This window comes from Lonchura striata, chromosome Z (genome assembly GCF_046129695.1).
Source record: "Lonchura striata isolate bLonStr1 chromosome Z, bLonStr1.mat, whole genome shotgun sequence".
Lineage (NCBI taxonomy): Eukaryota > Metazoa > Chordata > Aves > Passeriformes > Estrildidae > Lonchura > Lonchura striata.
The window spans coordinates 13,423,325-13,435,746 of NC_134642.1; the positions used below are offsets into that span (position 1 = coordinate 13,423,325).

General features: G+C 36.9%; 1 protein-coding gene across 3 annotated transcripts in view; it reads right to left on the minus strand.

The window, feature by feature from the left end:
• Nucleotides 1-12,422, minus strand: part of IQGAP2 (IQ motif containing GTPase activating protein 2) — a 123,279-nt gene that overhangs the window by 4,269 nt on the left and 106,588 nt on the right. For all 3 annotated transcript variants that reach the window (XM_077790218.1, XM_031507283.1, XM_077790217.1), the window contains 10 exons: nucleotides 11,607-11,770; nucleotides 10,752-10,976; nucleotides 10,002-10,142; nucleotides 9,582-9,666; nucleotides 7,982-8,214; nucleotides 5,786-5,918; nucleotides 4,158-4,260; nucleotides 3,131-3,272; nucleotides 1,367-1,454; nucleotides 251-463 (listed from right to left, as the gene is read on the minus strand). In XM_077790218.1, the coding sequence (XP_077646344.1) occupies nucleotides 251-463; nucleotides 1,367-1,454; nucleotides 3,131-3,272; nucleotides 4,158-4,260; nucleotides 5,786-5,918; nucleotides 7,982-8,214; nucleotides 9,582-9,666; nucleotides 10,002-10,142; nucleotides 10,752-10,976; nucleotides 11,607-11,770 (1,527 nt within the window). The remainder of the gene's footprint in view (nucleotides 1-250; nucleotides 464-1,366; nucleotides 1,455-3,130; nucleotides 3,273-4,157; nucleotides 4,261-5,785; nucleotides 5,919-7,981; nucleotides 8,215-9,581; nucleotides 9,667-10,001; nucleotides 10,143-10,751; nucleotides 10,977-11,606; nucleotides 11,771-12,422) is intronic.

Below are 12,422 nucleotides of genomic sequence, written 5' to 3' on the forward strand. Positions count from 1 at the left end.
AGCATCAAATTCAATATCAGATTCAGATAACAAAGGTTGGAGTTTTTTGTAATTTATTTCAGACAGTTATTCAGGAGTGTACTGCCTTTCACTTACTTTGTCAGGGAAGGAAAACAATTATTTTGTATGTGGATACTTGAATAGCTTAGGGTAGCATTCCCTGAAAAATATGTGTTTTACTTCTCTAATTGGAATGGATTTAGGCTAGATGCTAAAAAACATTGATATACAGGAAAAAAAATCAGTTTACCTTAGCAATCTCATTTATAATTTCTTGGTACTTAGTTGCTGAAGACACTAGTCCTGCTTGTTCCAATGTCCGGAGATTTCTCTGAATTTTCCTTTTCTTTTGTTCTATTGGTAGCTGCCCATCTTCAAAAACAGACTGACTCTGCTTCATTTTCTCTGGAGTTTTGGAATCTAAGATGGCACGTTTTTCTACAAGTTTCAAATTCTCAGATTCCTGGGGGGAAAAAAAATATCCAGAGCAGTTATTTTCTAGATTTTAATAACTGTTAAATGTTTAAGTACATTGAATTCTCAAGTACATTGCATAGGAGATTATCAAGAATCAGAGTGCAATCTTTATGTCGTATTACTACTTGGTCTCAAAGTACCCCATTTACTATGCCTTTGGACATACTTCAGCTATGTAGTGACAACACTGAGGCACATATTTGAGTTATTCAAAATGTCTAATTCAGCCAGGCTCAATGACTTCACCAAGTTGTGGGAAGACTGTCCAGATCTCACAGGTGTTTCCTATACATGCACACACTGAGGTGAACTAAAATCTGCACATTATTAAGATGCAGTTTTGCATGTCAGTGTCTATGGGAAAGACTTCAACTGTGAGCTCTTCCCACTCAATTCCCGTACCAAGGATAGCAGTTGTTTCCTGAGCATTGCTTGTAGAGATTAAGCAAATAAACTAAAGGGTCAGGCAACTTGAGTTACAATACTGAATTTAATGAGGGAGGCAAAAGAAGAGTACAGAGATTCACCTCAGGCTATTTGTTGTATTATAATATAGGAGAGAAAAGACCATGTTTACAAAAAATGTAAAGAAAAAAATATTCTAGTCATATTCTAGTGACTCCAATACATCAAGAAGAAATATTTTAGTCTAATCTAGCTCACAGCTCACATTTTGTTTATCTCTGAAGCTATTTCAAATTATACAGCAAGAAAACCCAACTATACAAGTCTCATATTTTGAAGATTCTAAATCTGAATAGTCTAAAACCACCAACAAACAATTTCATTATTAGAATGTGATGGAGAAAGCTGTCAGAGGTCTATTAAGGCTTTCAAATAGCTTTAATAAAATACTTCCTTCCCTATTCAGGACCAGTATAACACTTACCTGTTGTGCAGTGGCTGGTGTTTCTAATATTTCTGAGAGTGTATCCCCTGGTTGTGTTCGTATCACATCCACAATGAGTCTTTTGGTCCTTTTAAAAGGATATATGGATATTACAAAACAGTTATAATTTGTACATGTCATTTCTTCAGCCATAAAAGTAGTAAACTCCCCCTTTATTATGGATTATTGGTAAAATTTGCTTTCTAGCTTTTTATGTTTCACAGCTTCCTTTAACAGCTTTAACACTGAATATCTGGTTTCTACATAGTCTGAATAGAGAAATACATGTAAGCTTCCCTCCATTTATTTTAGAAAACTAGCACAGTAAAAGAGTTACTGTTAATAAAATACAAGCAACAACTCACATGTGGATTTTAATTGTGATCATGACAAAACAGCAGACAGAAATATAACATTTGAAAAGCCTGAGCCATTAAAGGTCATATTTACTGAATAAAGTGGAAATGCACTCAGAACTGCTAAACTTTGAAGAAATTTTTCATTTGATGCAATGCATTTACACAAACCACTTAAGGACAGATATTTCTCTAGTGACAACAGACAAGAAACATTTCCTTGCTAAAAAAGGGAAGCTGCTACACCCTGATATGTTAACCAGTTCTTTTCTTGGTTAGAATTTATCTCATTTCTATTTGTTCATAATACTTCCAAGAACATCCTGCTACAGAATTCTATTAATTTAGAGGACAGGGTTACTGAAATAGCTCATTATTCTTAACAATTAACAGAAAATTGAAGATGCAGTTAAAGTTTCCAAGGAAAAATGTCTAAATATTGTCAACATTTCTATTATATAACCTAATAGTTTAAAGTGATAATCTACTTAGGTGCAGTTGCTTCTTCAGAAGTAAAACTTCACACCATTGAGCAAATGAAAGAATACTTATTTCTGATTAAAGAAAACCCAAACAGCTTAATAGATCAGATTTGAATTACGGACCATGTCTGTCCTACTAGTTATTTGTGCTGTCTTTCCCTTTTAATATGAACTTTTGCCTTCACACCTATGAGGTACATACAAGCACAGTAATAGAAGAGAGCAGCATTCTGTTCTCCTCCTTACTCAGATTGCACTAGGATTTTAAGTAGGCCAATCCCTTTTCTGGATACATTGAAATATCAAAAGATGGGTGCCAATAATGTGAAACAAAGTACTGTGATGTAATTAATTTTTACTATAAAGTAGCCTATACTATAAAGTGTTCCAGAGCATCCCTGTAGCCATTTTTTAATTTGTTTCTAAGACAGAATAAACAACAATTTTCTTTCCCGGATAAAAGCATGCAGCATGCACTATTCCTGCTGAAGTAACAGTTACATTCTTTTCAAATGGCTGATGGAAGGATATCAGGAAAGTGTTTATTTTTGAGTGGGAGGAAAGGACATGGTAATACTGTTGGACCCTTTTCATCAGAAAAGACTGCTTTTCATCTCTGCTTTCCCAAGGCTGTAGCATTTTAAAGCAGAGTGCTTTTACAGCTTCACAAGAGAACATTTCCTAGATAAAGATGCAGTCATGCTTCAAAACACAAATGGCAATATATTTCTTTTCCTGGAAAAACTGACTGTTCTTCTGATTTTTCCAAAAGTTTAAGTAGCACTGAACACAAACTGGCTTTTGACAACTGAATGCACTCAGCACCTCAGAAATGCACTTAGACAGGGTAAATGTTTAAAAAACAATATTTAAAAACAAACAAACAATAAGCATTGGCAGAATATACATGTTTGAGAAAAACGTACTTTATCATCAAACTTTTGAGATCCTGATCTTCACCTTCTCGTAATTCATATTTGCATGTTAGAGACAGTGAAATCTCTGTTTTTGCAAGTTGACTCAGTGTGCTTTCCCTGTTGGGATCATTGGGATCAACAGCTCCTTCCCCTAAAAGGAAACATATTTTACTCCAAGTGTTCCAATTTTCTCATGATTCAGTACATGAAGCAAACAAGCAACTACATGAATCACTGTAAACAATCAGAAATACTAATCTTATGTTGTACCTCCACATCGTTCCTCTTAGAAGCAGTCTTTTTTTGGACATTGAGCAATCAAAACAATAACTTAGCTATTTATAAACCCAGTTACAATATTTTGGAAATTACAACAATCCTTGATTTTCAGGCTCCTGATGTGCAAAAGACTTTCATGTTGTCTTCTCAAAGAATAATACAAACAATGTAACATCCTTTATTCTAACATGCAGTGATAATGAAGAATGAAAGAGTATCAGCTATGTTAACAGGCTATTCACTTGAATGCTGGTGTTACCCATGACTACTTGCTACTTTCTAATATAATATAATAAATGCAAATCAAGTATCAGTCAAATGCATTACTTTCTAAGAAATTATACAAATTTAAAAGGTAATTTTTAGTTGTATAATTAAGTAGCAAAATAAAAAATGTCTGGTTTTAGACTTCTCTATATAGATTTTCTAAGTTTCTACTCAACGCTAGCAAATCATAAGACCAGATTGTTAAAAAAAAAAAAAAATCACTCTTTTCCTATCTGCACAAGTGGATCATTCAAAATATTAGTAATGTTTGGACTTTGAATCACACATTAAATTATAGAGTGAATATTGCAGTTAAGAAAAAGGTTCAAATATCAGGTTCAATGTTACAGTAAGTTTATGGAAAAATAATTCTGTAGTAAAAAGAGAAGCAGAAGCTCTTGCTCTGAGAGACACAAGAGAATTTAAGTCAAGCCTCTGTATAATTCTGCCCCTAAAATGAAGTTACCCATAAAGACAAAAAATAGCATACCAAGGAAAGACTCTATATCAGGAACAGGTCCCAGACCTTCCAGCAATTCATTCAGCAGGTCATTAGTCTCAGTGGCAATGGCATCTTGGTGTTCCAAAAGCAGCTATAAATAAATGTAAATGAAATCATCATCCAGAAAATGCTTTCCTGGTATCTTTATACTTGAAACTAGGTCTGGAAACCAAATGTAGAAAAACAGAGACACAGATCACAGTAATGATCAGGATTGTGGAAGACCTTCCCAAGGCCAGGAAGCATCCTGGATTCTGGGCTAAAATTTAGAGTTGCCCTTGCAAAAACAGCTTGTCTTATTCCTCCAGCTATTCTCTCTGGAGTGCTAAATAACATGGCTGTGCAGAAGATTTGCAATGAGGATTTAAAAATTCCTGATTGTCACAGAATAAAGAATGATAATCCCAAGCAGAGCATTTTGGTGCTGCATCCTTAACACCCAAAGGAATAAAGACAGTGCTGTTGATCCATAGAAAGACACCTATTTTCTGAATATCCATCTCAGTAGCTTACAACAGTGTCAGTGATACCTTTCAGAAAGGACTGTATTTTCTAAGTGAGGAACCAGCACTGCAGCACCCACTGCACCTAAGAGACATGTTATGCTAGTCACTAGACTCACTAGAAGGACTAATGTTCACATATAACTTCTGGTCATTACCTGCAGGCATAGGTCTGTTGCTTCAAAAATTAAAAGAGCAGGCACAAAGACAAACCAGGTTTTTTTGTCTTGGTTTTTTTTTTTTTTTTTTTTTTTTTTTTTAGCAGATTAGGTTATTAGTTTTCAGATTAGTTATTACTTGAATAAAACTAATTTTCAGAGTGGCCTACTGTGAGTTGGCTGTTCTACCTTTTCCAAAGTGTATCTGGCAGTATTTGGGAGATTCTTTTGTGGTGTTTGTGGACTTGTTTTTTTTTGGTGTTTTTTTTTTTGGTTTTGTTTTTGTGGGTTTTTTTTTTTGTTTGTTTGTTTTTTTTTGATGGGGGAATGTTGTGGAGTTTTTTTTTTGACTTGGGCTGGGGGACACACAGGGGACATGTTGCAAGCCAGGAAACAGATGGTAGTATCCCAGTTTTAGGAGGAACATGTGGCAAATATTTAACTTATACCCTATTAGGTCATACTTCAGACTGCAGTTATTTTGCTCTTTACCCACAGTAAGAACAGGAATGATACCACAGCTTCAGTTGCTCTAAATCAGATGTTTTAATCTGCTTCCAACAAGTCACATGACAGAATGCCAGAGCCACAGCATACAATTTCTATTCCCAAAGGTTTCCTTCAAACTGCTTTCACTTTCTTACCCAAGACAGAAAATAGTTTTAAAGTTAGAAATGTTACGTAAGACTGGAACATAATTGTTCTTTCCCCTCATCAGAAAGTGTTACACACTAATTATTATTGAAGATGATGCTTGTGCATGAAAGCAGAATTTGCATTTTTCCTAGGGAAAAAGAAAATCTAGTATTCAGCTTCAGAGCATTTCAGACATGAAGAGAAGAAATTACTTCAAAAATAAGAATGAAAACTAAGTTTTCCCCCAAGAGTGTTAGCGGCAAATATTTGATAGTCTGTATGCTATAGTCCATTGACTAGTCTGTTTTGATTGACTTACTGAATGGGTATTGATAATTTCTTCAATGGAAATATATATGACAGGCTTGCTAAGGGTCACCATATCAGAGTATTCATCAATATTGAATTTCTCCTCTGGTTCAGGAACATCACATGCTGCTTGAAAAAAATTCCTAAGAGAAAATGAGAAAGACTTCAATAACTGTCCCTTATAAATTCACTTATTTCGGCTGTATTAAAAAAGCCACAGTCTTTGCCATGCGTTATGTTTCTCTTATAACCTCCAATCTACCCTCAATGTTTCAAGGAGGCAACACATCAATACAAGTGATGAAGTCTTCTCTTTCCTGGATAGCTCGTAGAAGACTATTTTAAAGGGGTTGGGTTTTTTCCACTACTTATTGGACAAAGTAAATTTTAAGGACTTAGATAAATATCTATTAATGGCCTAGAAATTATAAAAGGACATCTCTCTTATTTTGTGAAGGTACTTTGCAGTATGAGGTGTGCTGAGAAGGAATTGATTGAAATAGATGCACAAAATTCCCATTGTCCCACAAATGTTTGCTGTTAGGCAGAAAAGGAGCTGTTCAAAATGAGAGAAAATGTAGTATTGTTTATAAATATAAGAATACTGAAAGGAAAAAAATGCAGCATGGTTGAAGTGTTACTTTAGTGTGACTAGCATGCACATGGAGTACTGAGACTTGCTTCTTCCCAAAACGACATCTGCTGTCTCTCCATGCCACTGACTTATTCTGGGATGTGCACAGACCACCAAGAACCAGCAAGATCCTCTTGTAGAGAACCACTTTGTTTTCTGAAGTGAGACGACGTGAAATGGGGCAGCTGGGAAAAACAGGGTTTTAGATTGTGCGTATGGGTTTGCTTCAGGAGCGATATTATGCCAGCCCGATGGTGTTGAACAGGCTACACGTTTCAGGTTCACAGCACCTTTGAAGTATTAGAAAAGAGTAATTACAAAGAAAAAAGAACAAAGAAAATGGGCTGAAAATCTTAACTTTAGACAGGAAAACCTGGAGACTGTACAAAATCACAGTGGTATTGCATGAGTTGTGTGCAGAATTCATTAATCAGTCCAAAAATAATGACCAGTAGGGTATGCAATGAAACTGGAGGAAAATTTTAATTTTAACTGACAGGTAGCAAAATTCTGAATATTGCTACAGGAGGAGATGTGAAGGCAGGTGATCTCAAAGGCTTAGGAAGGGTATGGACAAATTTCTGCACAAGTTCATAAATGCAGAGTAAAAGATCTAGGCAGGCTTAATGGCTTTGAGCATAGCTAGCATTGCTAATAGTATTCCAAAGGGGAACAGGTAGCTAAGGGCAGCCGCTGTTGCTGTCTAAGAAGGGCTTAGTTAAAGTACAGAGCACAGGCATACAGATATTTAAGTTAGCCTAATTAGGAGAAGGATTCTTCCTTTTGTAGCAATCAAGGGCTGACTAGAATAGGGCTCTTTTGTTATCATTTGTTATTCTTGCTATAACACTTTCTACCTTGTAGCTTTTTCATGCTTATGCAATGCCCTCAAATACTTAATTAAAATTACTAAGTTGAATTGTTTCTGTATCCATGGTTGACATCTCTCAAGGAAACCCATTACATGAACAGTGCATTTGCTTTCACAAAGGGCAGACACTAAACACAGAAATTCTGAGTGCAAGTTTATTGCAAAATTCAACAATACCATGAAGTAATAGCAATGAATGGGCAGTAACCCCAAAGAACTTGTGTCCCAGAATGTAGCAAAACATGCAATTCCCTATGACTGCAAGATAAACAAAGGATATCTGTATAGAATCTGTCAGCAAAGATGAGAAAAAACTCTACAACTTTTTCCTGACAAATATTTTTTTTCCTCAAAGCATTCGTATCAAGCAGATCTGAAATCAAGATTAATCAAGCAGATCCCAAATCAAGCAGACATTGATTCTTGTGGATAATGAGTTACCTCAGTCTGTTCTCAGTCTGTGCTTGCAGTAAGGAACTGCAAGCAAAACAGTAGAGATGATCTCAAATTAATGCACAAGTTGGAATACAACCTGTTACTCCTGCTCCAGCTTCCTTGTCAGTGAGCATTTCTCTTTGCCATATCACTCAACATTTTTAACATTTTGAATAGGAAATTCCTATCAACAAGGGGTCCACCTCCCTTACTCATCCTAGAGGAAAGCTCTTAGTCTGTAGGTTATTTGTGAGGGCTGTGCATACCTGAACTTCTGGTAGGTCTGTGAGAGGTAAGTGTTCATAGATGACAGATGTTCACTTTCTCCTTCAAAGAGTTTGTTAGAAGCAGCGTGCTGGAGGACTTTGGCCACACAGCCTAGGTTCCTCCTCTGGTCAGGGTGTATCTGGCCCCCAGCTGATATATCGATTATATCAAAGCCATCAGGAGCAACTATGGCAGGGTTCATGTAGCGATAGTACAGAAGGTTGCCAACAACCTAAAGAAATGGAGAAAAAAGTTAAGAGATCTTCCCTTCGCATACAGGAGTGACACCTAACAAAACACAACCAATCATTTCTACTTCTAAATTAGACCACAGGGACTGGTTTTAGAAGAATCTTAAGAGACATGTTACCTATGGGGCTAACTGGACAGACCTCTTACATGACATTCCTCCTACAACACCTCTGTGAACATCAGTTACGGACTTTTAGCACCACATTTCAATTTGGTACTGGCTGTAGTTCAGCTAATGCAAGACATGGAGTTAAACACAAACACAACTCTTCTAAATTTTGCAAGGTTCCACTCCCAAGGCTCATTCTGTGAAGTCCTGCAGATACTGGCAGCATTTAATGCACTCATTGATAAGGGAACCCTTATCAAAGGGACTGGACTGCAATGCAGCTCTGTAACGCTAGAGAACAGATTTCCCAAACTGCAGTTACTGTAACAATGCTACAGCATCTTCTGAAGATGGCAACTTTAAAGAACCCCTGGTCTCAGAATCAGGCAGGACTTTGCTTTCTGCAATTTGCTTATATGTATGCACCTGCAGAACTTCCAGCTTACACATTTAAAAGCTTTCAAGTGGGTACTCAATTTGCTTTCTAAGTTTTTTAATAGGCTGAGCAATTTTTAAAATCTGTATTGCTGGAGTGATGGACAGTGAAGAATAGGGAAGTTCTGCTAAAATGAAAACCTTGTCATTTTAGAACCATGTAATTAAACACCAAAAAAAGGGTCTTTATTGAAGTGCAAAATAGTCTTAATTGGACAGGGTTGTCAGTCTCTCAGCTGTTTGGAAAGCTTATGGAGCAATTCCCCCAAGTCCTCTGAAGAGACACTGTGGCTGTGGTAGAGTAACAAGAGCCATTGTGCCAGTACCATACTTATCACTCATACCTTATTTTTCAGTCTGTACAAATGTCATGCATAATCTAGTCAAACTTTTCTTTTAGAAACATTCCTCATTCAATTTAAATTACAATTTCTTACCATGTTAACAACTTTAGATAGGGGAGAAAAAAAAGACTACAGTGTTCTCCAATGAAAGGACCGGTGATGACAAAGACCTCACTCCCAATCCAAGCCCCAGTCAGATAAACTCCAGCCTTGTCAGTACAATTACTATCCAAAACAGGTTGAGCATCCTCTTCCGTAAGAATTGCTGAGTGCCTAGATTAACATTGTGGCAACAGAATCATCTTCTCCCCTTCCTTAGCCCCTTTGCAACTCAATAAGAAGTGCCAAACTCCTTCAATAAATGCTCTTTACCCAGTTCCTTAGAATATTTATTGTTTATAAAAATCCATGTTGGCATTAAAACAACAGGCTGCTGACAGTATGCCCTAGGAAGTTTACCTTTAGTAGTTCATCTTCAGTTGCATCCGGGAATTTCTCATGGAGTGAGCTCTTCAGAACTTTGGCTATGTATCGCATTCCATAACTACATGTAGAACAGATGAAAAGGCAAAATATTGGAAAATACTTAGATGAAACAGAAAGCAATCATTCTAGTCAGCTTTTAAAAAGTTACTGGCTTTTTGCACACTCCCTTGACACACAAGTATGAGTTGATAATGGAAAACACAAAACGTTTCAAGTACAGGGACAGGTTTGCCAGGCTGCTAAAGCAGGCAGAGAAACCACTCCCTCTACAGGACATCTCATCCGAGAGGAAGTATCACAAGCCTTTGAAAGCATGGAAAAGATTTGAAAGGATCTCCATCACAGAGAACTGCATGTGAACTGCTGCTTGGAGAGTCCTAACACAGCACTTACGGCAACATATTGAGAGAAGAGAATATGGATGTGAGAACTTTGTCAGTTACTGCTCGCAAACTCTGAATAGATGATTCCAGTTTATTGACTACTTCTGCATGTGTCAGTGCTTGTTCTGTGGTCACGTCGTATGGTAGTTTGCTGCAAAGCAAAAAAAAACAACATGAAACCGGTTAAATACATTTGAGAATAAAATACTTTTTATTTTCATAAGGGCCATCAGTGAACAAAAATCTGACAAACGCAATTGAAGCTGGATTTTGTTACTAAAAGTCTTAGATGCTTTGGCCTCCTTTTTCCAAATTACTGGTAAGTAATTTGCTTAGTTGGGAGTGCACATGTTATCATGTACCTTCCCTTAATAACAAAAGTAGGATACAAATATAAAGCATGCATCTCCACATCCCTATCCCAGCATAGTTCATCAAAAGCCTAGGAAACTACTAACATGCTGTTAGTAAAAAACTCAAGAAAAAGACTTAAGTTGTTCCATGGCATAATCTATTACATTTACAAAGATTAAGTAATTGACTTTGGAAGGTCATGACAATGAAAGTGATCCTTTCATTTTTCAGGAGAAGTTAAAGCACCTGTTTTTCAAGCATCTCTCCCCAAATCTCTCTGCTGGAAGAAGACTGAGAAGGGGTGCATGGGCACGAGTACAGAACAATTTGTCAGGGAAAGAATAGGAAAGCAGAACTGAGGGATTCCTCATGTGTATGTTACACTATGTCCAGCTTCCTCACTCACCTGGCCTCACCAGTCTGCATTTCTAGCTGGTTTACCCATGCCTTGTAAACATCCACGGGACTAGTGTTGATGATGAGAGATTTGTCCTCCATGATTTCTTTCACCACCGGGCCCAGGAGCTGGCGCAGAGTGTTCTGTCCACGAGCGCCTCGGCTGAAGCTGACCACCATCTTAATGACCGTGGGGTTTCCAGTAACGATATCCTGGATCTGGTCTACCTTAGAGCTGTACCAGGAACAGAAGGGTTATGACTTATATGTGCAGTTATCCCTATTTTCAAATCCCACACTTTTAAAACTACACTATTTCTATGATGAAACCTCTTTATATAGCCTATTTCTTAAGATTTTTATCTGCAATAAGGTGGTATATAGAGACTGCTGTCTGAATTCTACATGTATTATAGTAATGTCCTGGAACATAGCATAGTCCATGGCAGCTAATTTATACCTGATTTAGACCCAAATACCTATTCAGCCAGTATCTGTTAGAGGCATAAAATAACATTTCATTATTTCAGGATAAGCCACTAATCTTCACTTACAGAATATAAGATTACATAAAGATACTTTTTCTACCCTTACATATGCAAGCACAAACTGAGCCCTAGCATCTTTTTACAAGCCATTTTTTCATAGAGGAATATGGTCTGCCATAGAAAGTTTTTTTTCCCTTGAATCAGCAATCACTTAACTTTAAGAGTAACACCCAGAAAACAAAGTTCTCCTGTAATAAAATTATATGTGTAATTTTATGGTAGTTTAAAGATTAACCACCAATTTCCTTTAAGCATGAAGCATTCATTGAACTGTCTAAACCACAAACTGGCTGAATACTTCCTGTGTTTGCACATACGTTATCTCCTCTTCTAGAGCAGTTTTGAAGAGTTTGAGAAGCAGGTATTCTTCCCGTTGATTTGAGGCATAGTTGTACAGAGTGAAGATGACTGTATCCATAAACTTTGTTGATTTGTTTTGTGGCATCTGGAAAATCAGCTTTGCCAGATATGTGGGATTAGTCTATAAAGAAAAAAAAAGAAAGAAAAAAAAAAAAAGGAAGAAGACTTGTATATGATTGTCCAGGACAAACTCTCCCCAGCTGGAGGGCAGCTCTCTACATTTGTTCACACCTAGAGCAGTTATGTTGACTCAAACATATGTCAGTTTTCCATGCATCTTTTACTTTTCTGCAAATCCTAGTACATAAGAAACCCTGAACTGCACAATCTGTGAGAAGCTCCATTAAGGATTTTATTTGCAGTTCCTGTATAGTACCTCTCTGCATCTAGTCTATGTATTTGATGACAACTAGAATTTACCATATGACAACAGCTATCTACCAAGAAAACTTCGCACACTACATGTCTACTTTGGAGGGCATCTGCCCTGGGAGGATGTAAAATTCTTCTAAAAAAAATGTCAGTGAGATCAGAAAAAAAAAGGCACGAGAACAGATACGTTGTATTCTGTGAACTGCATTGCAGACCACCTTCCTTCCACCACGTGCAATGTATGCCATTAGTGACAGTAATTTACATGGACTACACGGAGATAAACGTTTCTCTTCAGACAGAATGTTCTGTACAGACAGAAGTATGCAAGCAAAAACCAGCCATATTTGCTGAACATTTTAAAACCAACAAGGATCTTCTCAATTACAGGAAGTATTAGG